General features: G+C 41.5%; 1 protein-coding gene across 3 annotated transcripts in view; it reads left to right on the top strand.

Annotated features, from left to right (window-relative positions):
- Positions 1 to 17432, top strand: part of ERCC6 (ERCC excision repair 6, chromatin remodeling factor) — a 103168-nt gene extending 85736 nt beyond the window's left edge. The window contains exons 17-19 of one of the 3 annotated variants that reach the window (XM_049854756.1): positions 12212 to 12416; positions 12944 to 13022; positions 14735 to 17432. In XM_049854756.1, coding sequence (XP_049710713.1) covers positions 12212 to 12416; positions 12944 to 13022; positions 14735 to 15157 — 707 coding nt within the window. In that variant the 3' untranslated portion in view covers positions 15158 to 17432. Of the gene's footprint in view, positions 1 to 100; positions 6594 to 12211; positions 12417 to 12943; positions 13023 to 14734 lie in introns of those variants that run through there. The other 2 variants (XM_049854754.1, XM_049854755.1) reach the window with 2 other exon arrangements.
- The last annotated feature ends 1859 nt before the right edge of the window (positions 17433 to 19291 follow it).

Raw genomic sequence — 19291 nt, 5'->3', positions numbered from 1 at the left:
AATATAAATAATTCTGGGCTTTTTGCTATTTATTATAAAACTTAAAATTTATAAGTGATTATGGTATGTAAATTTAGTTATTAATTTTTTTCCCCGTCAGCCTACAGTGTCCACTCACTTGGAGGTCCCTTACAACAGCACAGCTGTCTGAGCAGCAGAGGAAGAAACTAAAATCCAAGCCAAAAACAAAAGAGCCCTGAGGAGCTGACGTAGATACCTGCGCTTTTAGGCCTGTGCATTTGACGGGCAGACGACGCAGTCAGGCTTTCAGTGAAAGCCTAGTTTAACAGCTTTCCTGATGAGCTTTGTTACCTGACTTGCCAGTCATAATAGATTCAAGTAACAGACCATGGGGAGTAACAGATCAGTGAAAATCACTGATCCTGCCAGTCTTTTTGATGAGGATGTGAAGCAGTAGGAATTCACATACACTCCTGGTGGGAATGTAAGAGGGTGCAACCGTTTTTTAAAACAGCTTAGCAGTTTCTTAAAAATTAAAAATACACCTGCTATATGGTCTAGGCTTTACACTTCTAAGTATATATTTACCCAAGAGAAGTGGAAACACATGTCCAAAGACTTGTGTGTGAATGTTTGTAGGAGTAGTCAACAATTGGAAGCAACCCACTGTCCATCAGCCCATGAATGGTTAAGCTAACCCTGGTATAGCCCTACAGTGGAATAATACTCAGCACAAAAAAGAATTGAACTATTGACATACGCTGCAACATGGGTGAATCTCAATAATTATACTGAGTAAAAGAAGCCAGACAAAAAAAAATACACTCTGTGATTTCACTTATATAAAAATTCCAAAAACTTACAAACTAGTCTGTAGTGACAGAAAGCAGATCAGTAGTCACCTGGAAATAGAGGGATTGGCGTGGAGTGGGAGAATGGGATTTCAAAGGCCACAAGGAAACTTGGGGCCACAGATGTGCTCATTATCTTGATTGTAGTAAGATTTCCCAGACATGTACATATGTTAAAACTTACCAAATTATATACTTTAAATAGGTATATGATACCTCAGTAAAACTCTGGGGAAGAGTAACGAAAACCATGAGTTCATACTGTTAGCTCTTAATTTTAGTTCAACACCATAAGACCCTTTCTGTATTTATAGCACTTCTCCAAAAATGAGAAACTTGTTGGCCATTATTCTCAATTTATTGATTTATATAGGGTGCACAGATAGTAGTTCTAAAATTATTAACCCATACCACTGCAGAAGGAGTCCCTAGATGGTACGAATAGTTAAGCACTTGACTACTAACTGAAAGGTTGATGGTTGGAACCACCCAGAGATGCCCCAGAAGACAGGCCTGGTGATCCATCTCCTTCCGAAAGGTCACAGCCTTATAACCATATGGAGCAGTTCAGCTCTGCACACAAGGGGTAGCTATGAATTGAAATTAACTCAGTGACAACTAACAACAACCACTGCAAAAAAAAAAAAAAATACTAACTAGAGTTCAATATTTGTTTACATTTCTTTTCATGTTTACCATAAAAGTGTTGTTAGGTGTCGTGGAGTCGCTTCAGATTCATAGCAACCCTGTGCACAACAGAATGAAACACTACCCTGTCCTGTGCCATCCTCACAATTGTTGCTATGTTTGAGCCCATTGATGCAGCCGCTATGTCAGTCCATTTTGTTGAGGATCCCCCTCTTTTTCACTGACCCTTTACTTTACCGAGCATGATATTCTTCTCATGGGACTGGGTCCTCCTGATGACATGTCCAAAGTGCATGAGACTAAGTCTTAATCATCCTTGCTTACAAGGAGCACTCTGGCTGTACTTCTTCCGAGACAAACTTGCTCGTTTTTCTGGCAGTCCATGGTATGGTCAGTATTCTTCGCCAGCACCGTAATTCAGACGCATCAGTTATTCTTTGGTCTTCCTTATTCATTGTCCAGCTTTCACACGCATATAAGCAGATTGAAAATACCACGGCTAGGGTCAGTCACACCTTAGTCCTCAAAGTGACATATTTGCTTTTTAACACTTTAAAGAGGTCTTTTGCTTCAGATTTGCCCAAGCAATACGTCCTTTGATTTCTTGACTGCTACTTCCATGGGTGTTGATTGTGGATCCAAGTAAAATGAAATCCTTGACAACTTCCATCTTTTCTCCATTTATCATATTGGGTATTGGTCCTGTTGTGAGGATTTCTGTTTTATGTTCAGATATAATCCGTACTAAAGGCTGAAGTCTTTGATCTCCATCAATAAGTGCTTCAAGTTCTCTTCACTTTCAGCAAGCAAGGTTGTGTCATCTGCACATCGCAGGTTGTTAATGAGTCTTCTGCCAATTCTTCATATAGTCCAATTTCTCAGATTATTTGCTCAGCATACAGATTGAGTAAGTATAGTGAAAGGATACAACCTGAGGCACACATTTCCTGTTTTTAAACCATGCACTGTCCCCTTGTTCTGTTTAAACAACTGCCTCTTGGTCTGTGTACTGGTTCTGCATGAGTACAATTAAGTTATTTGGAATTCCCATTCTTTGCAGTGTTATCCATAATTCGTTGTCATTCACACAGTCAAATGCGTTTGCATAGTCGATAAAACACAGGTAAACATCTTTCTGGTATTCTGTGCTTTCAGCCAGGATCTGCCTGACGTCAGCAATGATACCCCTCGTTCCATGCCCTTTTCTCAATCTGGCTTGACTTTCTGGTAGTTTCCTGTCGATGTACTACTGCAACTGTTTTTTAATTATCTTTAGCAAAATTTTAGTTCCATGTGGTGTTAATGATGTTGTTTGATAGTTTCTGCTTTCTTTTGGATCACCTTTCTTTGGAATAGGCACAAATATGGATCTCTTGCAGTCAGCTGGCCAGGTAGCTGTCTCCCAAGTTTCTTGGCATAGAAATTGGAATTCCTTGTTTTTCACCAAGGCCTTCAGTGCATCTTGGACTTCTTCCTTCGATACTATTCGTTCTTTTTTTTTTTTTTTTAGTTTTTATTGTGCTTTAAGTGAAAGTTTACAAATCAAGTCAGTCTCTCACACAAAAACTTATATACACCTTGCTACATACTCCCAGTTGCTCTCCCCCCAATAAGACAGTCCGCTCCCTCCCTCTATTCTCTCTTTTCGTGTCCATTTCGCCAGCTTCTAACCCCCTCTACCCTCTCATCTCCCCTCCAGGCAGGAGATGCCAATGTAGTCTTAAGTGTCCATCTGATCCAAGAAGCTCACTCCTCACCAGCATCTCTCTCCAACCCATTGTCCAGTCCAATCCCTGTCTGAAGAGTTGCCTTTGGGAATGGTTCCTGTCCCGAGCCAACAGAAGGTCTGGGGGCCATGACCACTGGGGTCCTTCTAGTTTCAGTCAGACCATTAAGTCTGGTCTTTTTGCGAGAATTTGGGGTCTGCATCCCACTGCTCTCCTGCTCCCTCACGGGTTCTCTGTTGTGTTCCCTGTCAGGGCAGTCATCAGTTATAGCCGGGTACCACCTAGTTCTCCTGGTCTCAGGCTGATGTAGTCTCTGGTTTATATGGCCCTTTGTGTCTCTTGGGCTCATAATTACCTTGTGTCCTTGCTGTTCTTCATTCTCCTTTGATCCAGGTGGGTTCAGACCAATTGATGCATCTTAGATGGCTGTTCGCTAGCGTTTAAGACCCCAGACGCCACTCTCCAAAGTGAGATGCAGAATGTTTTGTTAATAGATTTTTTTTTGCCAGTTGACTTAGATGTCCCCTGAAACCATGGTCCCCAAACCCCCATCCCTGCTACGCTGGCCTTAGAAACATTCAGTTTATTCTGGAAACTTCTTTGCTTTTGGCTTAGTCCCGTTGTGCTGACCTATATTGTGTGTTGTCTTTCCCTTCACCTAAAATAGTTCTTATCTACTATCTAATTAGTGAATACCCCTCTCCCTCCTTCCCTCCCTTCCTCCCCACTCTGGTAACCATCAAAGAATATATTCTCTTCTGTTTTAACTATTTCTCAAGTTCTTATAATAGTGGTCTTATACACTATTTCTCCTTTTGCAGCTGATTAATTTCACTCAGCATAATGCCTTCCAGGTTCTTCCATGTTATGAAATATTTCACAGATTCATCATGGTTCTTTATCAATGCATAATATTCCATTGTGTGACTATACCATAATTTATCCATTCATCCGTTGATGGGCACCTTGGTTGCTTCCATCTTTTTGCTATTGTAAAGAGTGCTGCAGTGAACACAGGTGTACATATATCCGTTCATGTAAAGGCTCTTATTTCTCTAGGATGTATTCCAAGGAGTGAGATTGCTGGATCATATGGTAGTTCTATTTCTAGCTTTTTTAAGGAAGCACCAAATCAATTTACAAAGTGGTTGTACAGTTTTAAATTCCCACCAGCAGTGTATAAGTGTTCCAGTCTCTCCACAGCCTCTTTAACATTTATCGATTTGTGTTTTTTGGATTAATGCCAGCCTTGTTGGAGTGAGATAAAATCTCATTGTAGCTTTGATTTGCATTTCTCTAATGGCTCATGATCATGAGCATTTCGTCATGTCGATAACTACTGGTTCTTGATCATATGCAACCTCCTGAAATGGTTGAACATCAACCAATTCTTCTTGGTACAGTGACTCTGTGTATTCCTTCCACCTTCTTTGATGCTTCCCGCGTCATTCAATGTTTTGCTCGTAGATTCTTTCAAAATTGCAACTCAAGGCTTGGATTTTTTCTTCACTTCCTTCAGCTTGAGAAATGCCGAGCGTGTTTTTCCCATAGGCTTTCTATCTCCAGGTCTTTGCGCATGTCATCATAATACTGTATCTTCTCGAGCTGCCCTTTGAAACCTTCTATGCAGCTCTTTTACTTCATCGTTTTTTCCGTTCACTTTAGCTACTCGACGTTCAAGAGCAAGTTTCAGGGTCTCCTCTGACATCCATTTTGTTTTTTTCTTTCTTTGCTGTGTTTTTAATGACCTTTTGCTTTATGTGTGATATCTTTTATGTCATTCCATAGCTCGACTGGTCTTCAGTCATTAGTGTTTAGTGTATCACATCTTTTTCTTGAGATGGTCACCAAATTCAGGTGGTATGTACTCAAAATCATATTTTGGCTCTCATGGACTGGTTTTAGTTTTCTTAAGCTTCAGTTTGAACTTGCATATGAACAATTGATGATCTGTTCTGCAGTCAGTGCCTGGCCTTGTTCTGACTTAATGATTTTAAGCTTTTCTATCATCTCTTTCCATGGATGTGATCAATTTGATTCTTGTGTTTTCCAGCCAGTGAGGTCCATGTATATAGTCACCACTTAATGTTGTCAAGAAAATGTATTTGCAGTAAGACATTGGTCTTGTAAAATTCCATCATGTGATCTCTGGTGTTGTTTCTATCACCAAGGCCATATTATCCAACTACTGATCCTTCTTCCTTGTTTCCAACTGTTGTGTTCCAGTTGCCAGTAGTTATTGGTGCATCATGATTGCATGTTTGACCAATTTCAGACTACAGAAGTTCTTAAAAAATTCAGTGTTCTCATCTTTGGCATTAGTGGTTGGTGTGTAAATTTGAATAATCATATTAACTGGTCTTTCTTATAAGGGAGTGGCTATTATCCTATTACTGACATTATCGTACTTCAGGAAAGATCTTGAAATGTTATTTTTCACAATGCATATGACACCATTCCTCTTTAATTTGTCATTCCTGGCATGGTAGACCATATTGATTGTCCAATTCAAAATGACCAATACCAGTCCATTTCAGCTCACTAAATGCCTAGGATATTGATGTTTATGTGGTATATATCAGTTTTGTTGACTTCCAATTTTCCTAGATTCCTACTTCGTACAGTCCACATTCTGATTATTAAATGGATGTCCGCAGCTGTTTCTTCTCATTTTGAGTCGTGCCATATCAGCAAATGAAGGTCCTGAAAGCTTGACTCCATCCACGTCATTAAGATTCACCCGACTTTAAGGACGCAGCTCTTCCCCAGTCACCGTTTGAGTGCCTTCCGATACGAGGAACTCACCTTCTGACACTATATCAAACAGTGTTCTGCTGCTATTCATAAGGTGTGCAGTGGCCAGTTTTTTCAGTAGACCGCTGAGACCTTTTTCCTAGTCTGCCTTTGTCTGGAAGCTCCCCTAAAACCTGTACATGATGGTATTTGATGTATCAGTGGCATAGCTTCCAGTATCACAGCAATACCCAAGCCATCGCAGTACAGCAAACTGACAAATTTGTGGTGGAGTGTCTAGTCAAAATACTCTGTTCAAGGGTTGTTTGGGTGGATTCTGTTCCCCCTTTGTTGTGGTGTGTTATCCATTAAACTATGGTTAGGTTCATTTGTTTCTGTGTATGTTACTTTAGGAGCCCACCCCATCCTTGTTGATTTTGTTTTATTTGGGGGACATACGTGAAGCGTTAACATAGTCAGAAAAGTAAAAACTATACATAACATATTCTCAGAGATGTGTAACTCTCGCAGCCCAACCCCATCCTTCCCAGTCCCACCTCCCAACCCCCAGGGATAATCATTCTCAGTAGTTTCAGGTTTATTCTTTCTGTGGTTTTGGCGTGTGTGTGTGAAAATGATAAACGTGTATTTTCCTTTCTTACACAAAAGGTAGCATAATATATACTCTTCTATGCCTTTTTAAAAACATACATATATATTCTGGAAATCACCATATTAGTTCACAGAGAGCTTTCTCATTCTTTTTTATAGCTAGAGCAGTCTTATGTGGGTGTACTATGGTTTATTAACATATGGCCGTTAAGCTCATTTATGGCTTTTTCAGTTACAAGCCACGCTACAATAAACAGTCTTGTGCTTGTGAAAGAATATCTTCATGAAAAATGCCTAGAAGATAAAAGGTGAACACTTACCTGGTTTTCTTTTTTTTTTAAGATAATGGTAAACTCTCTTCTGTAAGGTTTATATCATATTTATCACTAGCAGTATGCGAGAGTACCTGTTACCCACAGCCTTGCCAGAAGAGTGTGTTATACTTTTTAATTTTTGCCAATCTGCTAGGTGAGAAATATGGTTTTGATTTGCATTTATTTTATTATAAGTGAAACTGAATACCTTTTAGGGCTTTTTTTTTTTTTTTTTTTTTTCTCCAGTAAACCAGGATTTGGATTTATTAGATCCATGGTTGCTTTTTTTCTCTGCCTCATTAATTTTTACATTTATCTTTATCACTTTCTTCGTTGGGTTTTTTTTTTTCTTTTTATAGTTTTCAGTTGAAAACTTAATTGATTTTTTTTCTCTCATTTTTATCAACATAATTGTTTACAGCTATGAATTTTCCTCTGATCACTGCATTAAATGTATCCCGTGGATTATGATACGGTGTTTTTTTTTGTGTGTGTGTGCTTTAAGTTTACAAATGAAGTCAGTCTTTCATACAAAAATTTATATGCTCCTAATTGCTCTCCACGTAATGAGACAGCACACTCCTTCCTGCCACTCTCTCTTTTCGCATCTATTCGGCCAGCTTCTGACCGCCTCTGCCCTCTCATCTCCCCCTCAGACAGGAAATGCCAGCATGGTCCCATGTGTCTACTTGATCTAAGAAGCTCATTCTTCACCAGTATCATCATCTTCCCATTGTCCAGTCCAATCCCTGTCTGAAGAGTTGGCTTTGGGAATGGTTCCTGTCTTGGGCTAACAGAAGGTCTGGGAACCATGACCACTGGGGTCCTTCTAATCTCAGTCAGACCATTAAGTCTGGTCTTTTTATGTGAATTTGGGGTCTGCATCCCACTGCTCTCCTGCTCCCTTAGGGGCTCTCTGTTGTGTTCCCTGTCAGGGCAGTCATTGGTTGTAGCTGGGCACCATCTAGTTCTTCTGGTCTCAGGCTGATGTAGTCTCTGCTTTATGTGGCCCTTTCTGTCTCCTGGGCTCATAATTACCTTGTATCTTTGGTGTTCTTCATTCTCCTTTGCTCCAGGTGGGTTGAGACCAGTTGATGCATCTTAGATTGCCATTTGCTAGCATTTAAGACGCCAGACGCCACTTTCCGAAGTGGGATGCAGAATGTTTTCTTAATAGATTTTATTATGCCAGTTGACTTAGATGTCCCCCAAAACCATGGTCCCTAAACCCCCACCCCTGCCACACTGGCCTTTGAAACGTTCAGTTTATTCAGGAAACTTCCTTGCTTTTGGTTTAGTCCAGTTGTACTGACCTCTCCTATATTGTGTGTTGTCTTTCCCTTCACCTAAAATAGTTCTTATCTACTATCTAATTAGTTAATACCCCTCTCCCTCCCTCCCCGAATATATTCTCCTCTGTTTTAACTGTTTCTCAAGTTCTTATAATAGTAGTCTTATACAATATTTGTCCTTTTGCAACTGACTAATTTCACTCAGCATAATGCCTTCCAGATTCCTCCATGTTATATAATGTTTCACAGATTCATCATGGTTCTTTATCAATGCGTAGTATTCCACTGTGTGACTATACCATATTTTATCCATTCATCCGTTGTTGGGCACCTTGGTTACTTCCATCTTTTTGCTAAACAGTGCTGCAGTGAACGTAGATGTTCATATAGCTGTTTGTGTAAAGGTTCTTATTTCTCTAGAATATGTTCCAGGGAGTGTGATTACTGGATCATATGGTAGTTGTATTTCTAGCTTTTTAAGGAAGCGCCAAATCGATTTCCCAAGTGGTTGTGTCATTTTACATTCCCACCAGCAGTATATAAGTGTTCCAGTCTCTCCACAACCTCTCCAACATTTATTATTTTGTGTTTTTGGGATTAACTCAAGCTCTTTTTGGATTGTTGTTTGCTTGGTATATTTTTTCCCATCCTTTGAGTTTTAGTTTGTGTCTCTAAGTCTAAGGTGTGTCTCTTGTAGACAGCATACAGATGGATCGTGTTTTTTTTTTATCCATTGTGCCATTCTTTGTCTCTTTATTGGTGTATTTAGTCCATTTACATTGAGTGTAATTATGGATAGGTATGAATTTAGTGCTGTCATTTTGATGTCTTTGTGTGTTGTTGACAGTTTCTTTTTCCCACTTAATTTTTTGTGCTAAGTAAGTAGTTTATATATTGTCTTTTCCTCTTATTTGTTTTTGTTGATTTTGTTTCTGCTGAGCATCTATTTTTTTTTCTTCTTCTATTTTATTTTGATGTGTAGGATAGTTTGTCTCCTTTGTGGTTACCTTAATGTTTGCCCCTATTTTTCTAAATTGAAATCTAACTTATTTCTTTCTATTGCCTTGTCTTCCTCTCCATGTGAAAGATCTATGACTGCATTTCTTAGTCCCTCTTTATTGTTTTATTGTTTTAATGTTGTCTTCTTTTACATAATAACATTGCTGTTTCCCTCTTGTAAGCATTTTTTTATCTTGATATATTTTTGTGATTTCCCTGTTTGGGTTGACATCTGATTGCTCTGTCCAGTGTTCTAGTGTTGGGTTGATACCTGATATTATTGATTTTCCAACCAAAGAACTCCCTTTAGTATTTCTTGCAGTTTTGGTTTGGTTTTTATGAATTCTCTAAACTTCTGTTTATATGGAAATGTCCTGATTTCACCATATTTGAGAGACAGTTTTGCTGGATATATGATTTTTGGCTGGCAGTTTGTTTCCTTCAGTGCTTTATATAAATCATCCCATTGCTTTCTTGCATGGTAGCATGGTTTCTGCCAAGTAGCCCAAGCTTGTTCTTATTGACTCTCCTTTGTAGGTGACTTTTCATTTATCCCTAGCTGCTCTTAAAATTCTCTTTATCTTTGGTTTTGGTAAGTTTGATTATAATATGTCTTGATGAGTTTCTTTTCACATCTACCTTATGTGGAGTTTGATGAGCATCTTGGATAGATATCTTCTCATCTTTCACGATATCAAGGAAGTTTGCTGCCAACAAATCTTCAACAATTATCTCTGTATTTTCTGTTACCCTCCTTGTTCTGGTACTCCAGTCACTCGTAGGTTATTTGTCTTGATAGAGTCCCACATGATTCTTAAGCTTTTTTCATTTTTTTTTAATTCTTTTATCTGATTTTTCCTCAAATATATTGGTGCCAAGTGCTTTATCTTCAGGTTCACCAGTTGTGCCTTCCACTTGCTCAGTTCTGCTCCTCTGACTTCCTATTCAGTTGTCTACTTCTGTAATTTTATTGTTAATCTTCTGACTTCCTGATTGCTGTCTGTCTATGGATTCTTTAAGCTTATTTAATTTTTCATTATGTTCCTGAATACCTTTTTTAATTTCTTCGACTGCTTTATCTGTGTGCTCCTTGGCTTGGTCTGCATATCGCCTGATCTCCTTCCTGATGTCTTGAAGGGGTCTGTATATTAATCTTTTGTATTCTGCATCTGGTAATTCCAGGAAGGCACTTTCATGTAGAAGATCCCTTGATTTTTTGTTTTGAGAGTTTGTTGAAGTGCAATCATGGTCTTTTTCTTTATGTGATTGGGTATTGACTGTTGTCTCCAAGCCATCTATAAGTTATTGTATTAGCTTGTTTTATGTTTTATTACTGTATCCTAGCTTCTTGCTTTGTTTCATTTTGATACGCCCGAATGGGTTGCTTGAGTCAGCTAGCTTGATTACTTTCACCTTTGAAGCTCTGACACCCTGTCCCCAGCTGGCTAGAGCTGTTATCAGGTATATCAGTCTCGGAGTCCATTCACTTTTCTTGTATGAATTCAGCTGAGTTGTCCAGGTAGCTGATCATCAAGTGTGTGGTACAGGCTCTGTCCTACAGTCTTAGAGGGGCGGGGACAATTGGTGTAGGTACCGGTATCTGGTTGCAGCGGGGGGTCACACACTGAACAAGGCAGGGGGCTGAGAATCATCTCCCAAGTGTCTCTGAGGAAGGTTCGTCCCTCTTCCATAGCGGGTACAGGTGGGTAGGTTCTGCAGACGGACCATGGGCACCCAGCGTTTTTGGTTGTAGGGACTGGAAGGTTCCAGTTATCCTTGGACCCCTGTTGCAGGTGACCTGGGTGACCTGGATGGAGCCACCAGTCCTTAGGCCCCTGATGGGGGTAGATGAGGACCCTCTTTAATAGGCAAAGCGGTATCAAACATCAAACACCCACCTCTCCACTGCACAGCTGAAACAGTTGTAGTCTGCCAACATGGACTTATTCTCCTGAAATAGGCCCACACAGCTCCATGCAGGGGGGAAAGGTATTCAAAGTCCACGGACTGTTTATGCCTGGACAGGAGCCACTTCTGTCCAGAGCTCCACATGTTAGTGGAGCTGGCAAATTATCTTTTCCCCCAATTGTGAATTTATTCCTTCTCCAAGGCAGGGAGGATGGCTCTAGGTGCTCGACAGGGCCTATCTCAAACCCAGGGAAACCAATAGCTGCTGAAGTCGGCTTGGTGGCAGCAGGGCGCGGTAAAATATACAGAAGTGTTTAGCTTTTGCCGAGAGCGCTGTTATTCTCTGGTTCCGGAGGTGTGAGTAGGCTGTGTGGCTGGCTGATTCTCCCTGAGGAAACTGCAGCTGAACGCTAGTACCGGCCTGCCACACCTGCTCCAGGAATGGTGCCTGGTGATTCAGGTCTGGTAACTCCTCTCTGCTTCTGAACTGTCTCTAACTCCCCGCTCAGTCCGTTTTCTAACTTTGCCCTTGATGTTTAGGGCTCCTAGCTTGTCATAAATATAATTGTTTCAGTTTTTTTTTTTTTTTTTTTTTGGGTCTTTGTTCTAAGAGGGCTCACTGGAAGCATCTGTCTGTTCCGCCGTCTTGCCCCCACCTCCTGGTGTGTTCTTATGATCACTATGTTTTAGAAATTCGGGAATTCCAGTTTGCAGTTCTCTCTTAACTCAAGAGATTGCTAATAGAAGATTTTAAGAATTTCCAGGTAGTGGCAGGAAAGAGGCTAAATGTTAAAGTTGTGATTAAAGCCTTAGGTTTCAATTATAGTATTTGGAAAATTCTTTTATGTGGAAAAACACTGAGAGTACACAGGCTTTGAGCCAGCAGTGGGTTTGAATCCTAACTTTGCCACCTTTGAACCAAGGGACCCTGGCAGATTCACTGTACACTGGTCTTTAATACAGGGATAGTAATAATCTCCACTTTGTAGGGTGTGGTGGAGCTAACAGAAACAACATTTGTAAAGTCCCTGTGTCACACAGTCACCCAGTAAATAGCAGCTAAAAGTATTCGTTCTTTTGTCTCCATCACGATAGAGTATGACAGAGCAGTATGATGGTATTTATAAAAACGCAAAGGTCACTTGTGCTGTTTCCTTTCTTGTTAGTCGGCGTGCACAGTGTCATGAAGCATGATGCCATCGTGGATGGAACCAGTGCTGACTACGTGCTGGTGGAAGCAGAGGCCACACGAGTGGCCCAGGACGCCTTGAAAGCACTGAGGCTGTCTCGTCAGCGGTGTCTGGGAGCATTGTCTGGAGTGCCTACCTGGACAGGCCAGCAGGGGATTTCTGGTGCTCCGGCAGGAATGAAGTAAGAGATTGCTGCCCCGTTGCTCGTGAGGAGGCCCGGTGTTCATGCCCGAGATAGAGTCAAGGCAGGTGTGGCTGCCTACCCTTGAGTATCTGGAGCCGAGGAAAACCCTCCGGGAGGGTTGTGAGCTGAGCTGTAATCAGCCAGATTTGGGTGAGCCAGGGAAGTAGAAGATGGTGTCGTTAAAAACAGAGAATAATCATTAAACTTTAATAAGACAATTAGCCAGTTTACAACAATCAGTAATTACTCTAGTTTTCAGTATGCTCTTTGAGAATAATTTTCCTACCTAGAATTGGAGGGTGGTTTCCATCGCATGTTGAAGGAGGATATTGAGCAGTTGTTGCTCCCCAGGATGCAGCAAGGAGAGTACAGAGGAGGGATCTAGGCAGCCGGAGCAGAAAGCCCATGACTGGGAAAGGATAACCTTGTGGATGAGAATTTTTCCGGGTGTGGTTTAGTTGTTCATCTTTTAAGTCACAGAAGTACACACGTGTGTTGTATCTACTGTAATTCTCCGTATGTAGGAGCAGATTTGGTCAGAAGAGGAATTCTAACTTCCCTGTGCAGCATCCTTCTTCAATATCTCCAAAAGAGAAATGCCAGGTAAGATGATGCCCATGTGCGTTTTCCCGAGTGAGACCTGCTTGATTGAAATGCCTTGAAATTTGACCTGATTGTGATGTAACAGGAGCATGGTTACCACTGGCGTGATGACGCCCTGATGTATTGGTGTCGTGAGCTCTCAGTTAGGAAACGCTTCCATGGGTACCTAAGAGGGCCTGCTAACTTCCTAGAAGACAAAGTCTTTAATCCAGGACATGTAGTAATATTTCAGAGGTTCAACACAGGGATCGGGGATGTGTGTGTCACTGCCGATGCAGCATGTCATGACCAGAGGTGAAGGGCCAGCATCAGAGACCATGTTCTCTAAAATGAAGACCCAGAAAACTGCCTGGAATGTTGTCACCCATAATTTCATCATAGCTGGAGCAGCGCCTCCCTCTGTTCTGCAGCATCCTGCACACCGTCAGTTCTCCATGGAGGGTCAGTGCTTGGGCGAGCAGCAGTGCTCCATCGAGGGTGAGCGCTCAGGTGAGCGGCAGTGCTCCAGCAAGGGTCAGTGCTCCAGTGAACGGCAGTGCTCCATCGAGGGTTAGTGCTCCATCGAGGGTCAGAGCTCCATTGAGGGTCAGAGCTCTGGCAAGGGTCAGAGCTCTGGCAAAGGTTAGTGCTCTGGTGAGTAGCAGTGCTCCATCAAGGGTCAGTTCTCCATCGAGGGTCAGAGCTCCATCGAGGGTCAGTGCTCCATCAAGAATGAGTGCTCCATCAAGGCTCAGAGTTCCATCGAGGGTCAGTGCTCCGTCGAGGGACAGAGCTCCATCGTGGGTCTGTGCTCCTGCAAGTAGCAGCGCTCCATCAAGGGTCAGTGCTCCGGCGAGCGGCAGTGCTCCATTGAGAGTCTGTGCTCTGGAGAGCAGCAGTGCTCCATCGAGGGTCAGAGCTCCATCGTGGGTCTGTGCTCTGGCAAGCGGGAGTGCTCCATCGAGGTTCACTGCTCCGGCGAGCAGCAGTGCGTCATCGAGATTCAGTGCTCAGGCAAGCAGCAGTGCTCCTGAACTTAGCCAACTAGGCCAAAGCCTATCATTAAAGAGCCTCCCTGGTCTCTTCTGCCTAGGAGTTACGTTAGTGATTTAAAAAAAGCCACCAGAACCTAACTTTAGATCAATATGAGCACATCTAGGAAGAGAGAACCTCTTTGACTTCCTATATTCTTTTAGGAGAAGGGATTGAGAGCTTTTCAAAGTCAGATTTGTGTTGTTTTAAGGAAACATATGAAGCATATTGTAAGAAAGTGAGAAGACTTAAAGGTGAAGTAAAGTAGGTACACCCAGACTACTGTTCCGTATCCACAGTGCCTAGGTCAGGGCAACGTTGGGGTGAGGACGGAGAAGAGCTCAGAAGCAGAAGGGAGTCGTGCTTCTGGGGAAGTCGGACCTCCCAGGACCCTTGCTTAGCCAGGCCTTCCTGCTTATCTGTCCTCCCTCTACTCTTTACTCTTCAAAATGATGAGGAAGTAAATGTTATAGCTTTTCCTTCTTTTTTGTTTTTGAGGTAAATGTTCTTTTATAACGAGTCGATTTTGATTCTTAGCTCTCCTTCTTCCCTTTTATTAGCTGGATTCTCATTCCTTTCTCTGTTAGCTTCACTACCCTGGCCACGTGTGTATATTTTATGGCATCTCAGAGCCTTTTGGGAAGTAATTGGGGCATAAATTAGAAATTAAACATATAAATACCACTGTCTTCTTTCTCCAGGATGGTGCTATGAAGAAAGAGAAGAAAGATAAGGCTCCCGAACATTTTAGTGGAAAAGCAGAGGATGCAGACTCTCTGTCCAGGGCTCCCACTTCGTCGTCGCTCTTGGCTAAGATGAGAGCTAGAAACCACCTGATTTTGCCAGAGTGTTTGGAAAGTGAAAATGTGCCTCTTCTCGAGGCTTCTGCTCCTCCGCCTCCCACCACAGAACATGATGACCTCCTAGTAGAAATAAGAAACTTCATTGCGTTTCAGGCGCGTGTTGACGGCCAGGCCAGCACCCAGGAGATCCTGCAGGGGTTTGAGGCCAAGTTGTCGGCATCACAGTCTTGTGTGTTCCGGGAGCTATTGAGAAATCTCTGCACTTTTCATAGAACTTCAGGTGGTGAAGGGATTTGGAAGCTGAAGCCAGAGTACTGCTAATTAACATTCCCTCGTAAAACTTCTAGTTGACTTTTTATAATGGAAGTTTCGGCTTATTAATCTTGTGATTAATCATCATGTTTTGTCGACAGAAGTTGGCTGTACTTGGTGTTTCCTTTGAATGACGACTACCTCATAATTACAACTTCAAGGAAGAAGAAACTCTCCCCCAGAACTTAAAATGTTTAATAACGCTGAGTAAAGTGGAAAATTCTTGGATTTCTTTCTTTTTTTTCCCCCCACTATGAATTATGTCAGAAAAGGATCTAATAATTACCCCTTAGAACACATTTGTTCTTTACCTAAAACAAGTGATCAGGGAGCACGTTACTGCTCGTTTAGAAGTTTGTAGAAGTCTCAGAATTTTTTTTATATTGGCGCTAAAGGACCAGTCGGGTGTGGGGTGGGCGGAGGGGGAGTTGCTGCATGGGTGTCTGTGCTGTGATTGGAGGGTTTGGGATTTGCTTTCTCTGCTCTGAGATTTTATTAGTTTGTGCCACGAATCACTCCCTTTAGACAAGATACGGCCTAGTGAGGCGTCAGGATTCCCACCAGAATATTCCGTTTCTTTTTTTGGATTCTGGCTTTTTTTCTATTTTACTTTGATTCATTGAATATTAAGGAAGTTATTTTTCTCTATCCTTCCATCATTATCTAGAAGTCATGGAAGGGATTTTTTTTTTTAATAATTTTATTTATTTTGTTGTTGAGAATATACATAGCAAAACATAACGCCAATTCAGCAGTTTCTACCTGTATACCGTAATTTAGTGACATTGATGACATTCTTCATTGTATAACTGTCCTCACCCTCCTTTTCTGAGTTGTTCCTCTTGCGTTAACAATTCACTGCCCCCTAAGGTGCCTGTCTGACCTTTCAAATCACTGATACCAATTTGGTTCCATATAAGTGGTTTTTAAAAGCACATAATGCTCAGGGCAGACATTTTTCACTAGTTAAGCTAAACTATCGTTTGGTTTTAAGATTTCAGGGGATATTTTTGGTTTAAGTTTTAGAAAGAGCATCTCAGGGCAGTAGTTTCAGGGGTTCATCAACGTTCATGGCTCCAAGAAGTCTGGAGTCTATGAAAATTTGACATTCTGTTCTTCATTTTCCCCCTTTTGATCAGACTCTTCTAACGGTAGGGATTTTTTTAACAAGTCAATAAATCCTAAATGTGAGTACTCAGCTCAGGGGGCACTCAAAACTAATAACTGGTTTGTTTCTAGGAAGTTGTATTTTTTTTTTTTTTTTAATTTTTGTTGTAATCATTAGCCTATAAGAAAATTGTATCCCCCTGTTCTTGGGGTGAAATACTGATCCAGCTCACCGCTGTGAAGTGTTCTATTATTATTATTCTATTACATCATATCCAATTATTATTCTATATTATCTAAAATCTAAATGATATTGAACTAGAGAAGTTGAAGCCTTCTCCTGATAAATACTGTCAGAAGTTATGATGCAGGAAGAGCAGGTGGTCCTGATCACAGTTCTTGACTCAGCTCTGCCACTGACATGCCATGACCTTGGGTAGATCACTGCTCTGCCTGTGTCTCCATGTGCATATCTATAAATATTGTCATCACTCCTCCCTGGTTGAGGGACTTAATGAAAAATACTTTCATGTTTTTAGCAATGTAGCATAACTTACACTTAGATAAAATTAGTTTTTGGAATTTTAAAAGCTGTGTACAGTGTAGATAGATTTAATGTATTTAATATCTCTATAAGTATTAGGCTACAAATAAAAAATTTTTTAAATATACTACATTTTTTCAATTTGTTAATTCATGAATATATCATTACTGTAAAAAATTTCAAACAATACTGCATCTCCCCACACTAATCTCCTGTTCTAGCACTAGTACTATTTGGTGTGTATTCTTGCAGGCTATTTTCTGGACATTTACAAGCATCAGTACATAAGGCAGAGACTACTGCCATAATGTCTGTTTCCCCTTCTCCGTTTACTAGTGAAATGGTGAGTTTTCCCTGGACACATGGCTGCTGAGCTAGACTCATTCCCCCCTTTCTTGAGTTAGTTGTGACTACTTGACTAAGTTTTAGGCAATGGAATGTGGGAAAAACTTCCAGACTGGGCCTTTAAATAAGGAACTGAGGGTATACTCCACTCGACATTTTCCATCTTGCTGACTGGGATGCCAATGAAAGTGTGATAGAAATCAGGTGCTCTGGATGTACAAATTGCCAGACCAGTCTTCAGCTGCTTTCTGCTGATCGGTTACTTGAGCATGAAATAAATTTCTGACTCATTTGAACCACTGTCTTTTGGAGCCTTTATTACAGCAGCTGATTTTATATGTGTGTTACATGAATGGGATTATCCCATCCTTATTATTTTGCCTAACTGAAAGGCGGGCAGTTTGAGTCCACACAGAGGTGCCTTGGAAGAAAGGCCTGGCACATCTGCTGAAAGATAGCCATTGAAAAGCCTATGGAGCAAAAGTTCTGCTCTGACACATGGAGTCACTAGGAGTTGTAGTCAACTTGAGGACAACTGGTTCTGGTATTATTTTGCAACTAACTTTTCACTTAATATTATATGTGAGATCTTTTCAATCCTGTATTACAGCTTTGCCTTTATGGAATAGCTGAATTAAAATTAGGTAGATTTAAATTTTTAGTGGATGTAATGATTTTGCGTCCTTCGATTTACACTCCATAGAAGGATCCATTTCTCAAACTTCTAGAGCTAATAGAGGAGTTCAGCGAAGTTGCAGGGCACACGGTCAACAAACAAAAATCAGTTGGGTTTCTGTACAACAGCAATGAGAAATTTGAAAGGGAAATTAGGGAAACAATCCCATTTACAATAGCATCTAAGAGAATAAAATACTTAGAAATAAATCTAGCCAGGGATATGAAGAACTTGTGCAATGAAAACTATAAAACACTCCTAAAAGGTATTAAGTAGATGTTCCATGTTCATGGGTTGGAAGACAATATCGTCAAGATGTCAATACTATCCAAAGCAATATAGATTGAATGCAATCAAAATTCCAACAACCAACTTTCTTAAAAAATAGAAAAATCAATCCTTGAGTTTGTATGGAATGGCAAGAGGCCCTGAATAGCTAAAAAATGTTGAAAAAGGAGGTCTCACACTTGCTGACTTTAAAACATACTATACAGCTTCAGTAATCAAAGCAGCCTGGTACAGAAGATGGCGGGGTAGTCAGATGATTCCTGTGGTCCCTTTTACAACAAAGACCTGAAAAGTGAACTGAGTATGTATGACAGTCTAGGAACCCTGAACAGCAAAGGCAAAGTTGAGGAATTGGACTGAGCTGCAGTGGGGCGGGGGGCGGGGGGGGGGGAGATGGTTTTAGAAGCAGCGAAGAGTTGCCAGACCTGACCCAGCGGGGGTTGGCACCCTGCAGGCTGGATTGGCTGGCATATGTGGTGAAGCAAGCAGCGGTTCTCAGGACACGTTTTCCACATTGGGAGAGACCGAGTGGCGGAGAGTCTACTCAAGCCTCCACAACCAGTGAAAGGTGGTGCTCATTTGGCAAAAGACAAGTGTTTTAAGTCTAACCTGCACGGAACAAAAAACACCCCCTTTGGGAAGAAACTTTGTCCCATTTACTTGACCCTTCCCTGCTCTGCACTGGGTCCTGGGACCTTCAGCGATTGTCGCATCTCCTGGCCTGGAAGTAGGACTTGTCACATGCCGTGAGCCATTCTCCTGGCTTTGGAGAGGGAACAAATAAACAGGAAAAAATAATCTGCCACCTCCCCTAAGCTGGGAACTCAGCAGGCACAGCCCCTTTGCTTAGGCACAGACAAAAGGGGTCCACAGACTTTGAATGCATTCCATCTCTGCATAGACCTGTGTGGGCCCATTTCAACAGCATAGGCCCTCATTAGCATGGTACAACAGGATATATACCTGAAGCCTATTTTCAACTGTATCAGCTATAAGGTGGAGTGGTAGGTTCATGACATTTGACACCACTGTGCCCATTAAGAAGGGTTCTCATCTACCTATATCAGGGGTCTGAGGCCTGGTGGCTCTACCCATGACACCTAGCCACCTGCAACAGGGGTCCAAGAATAAGTGGTGCCTCCCAGTCCTTACAGCCAACAGCATTGGGTGCCCACAGTCTGGC

Source organism: Elephas maximus, chromosome 16, assembly GCF_024166365.1.
Source record: "Elephas maximus indicus isolate mEleMax1 chromosome 16, mEleMax1 primary haplotype, whole genome shotgun sequence".
Lineage (NCBI taxonomy): Eukaryota > Metazoa > Chordata > Mammalia > Proboscidea > Elephantidae > Elephas > Elephas maximus.
The sequence above is the reverse complement of the archived record's forward strand: the minus strand, read 5'-3'. Positions and strand labels throughout refer to the sequence as shown.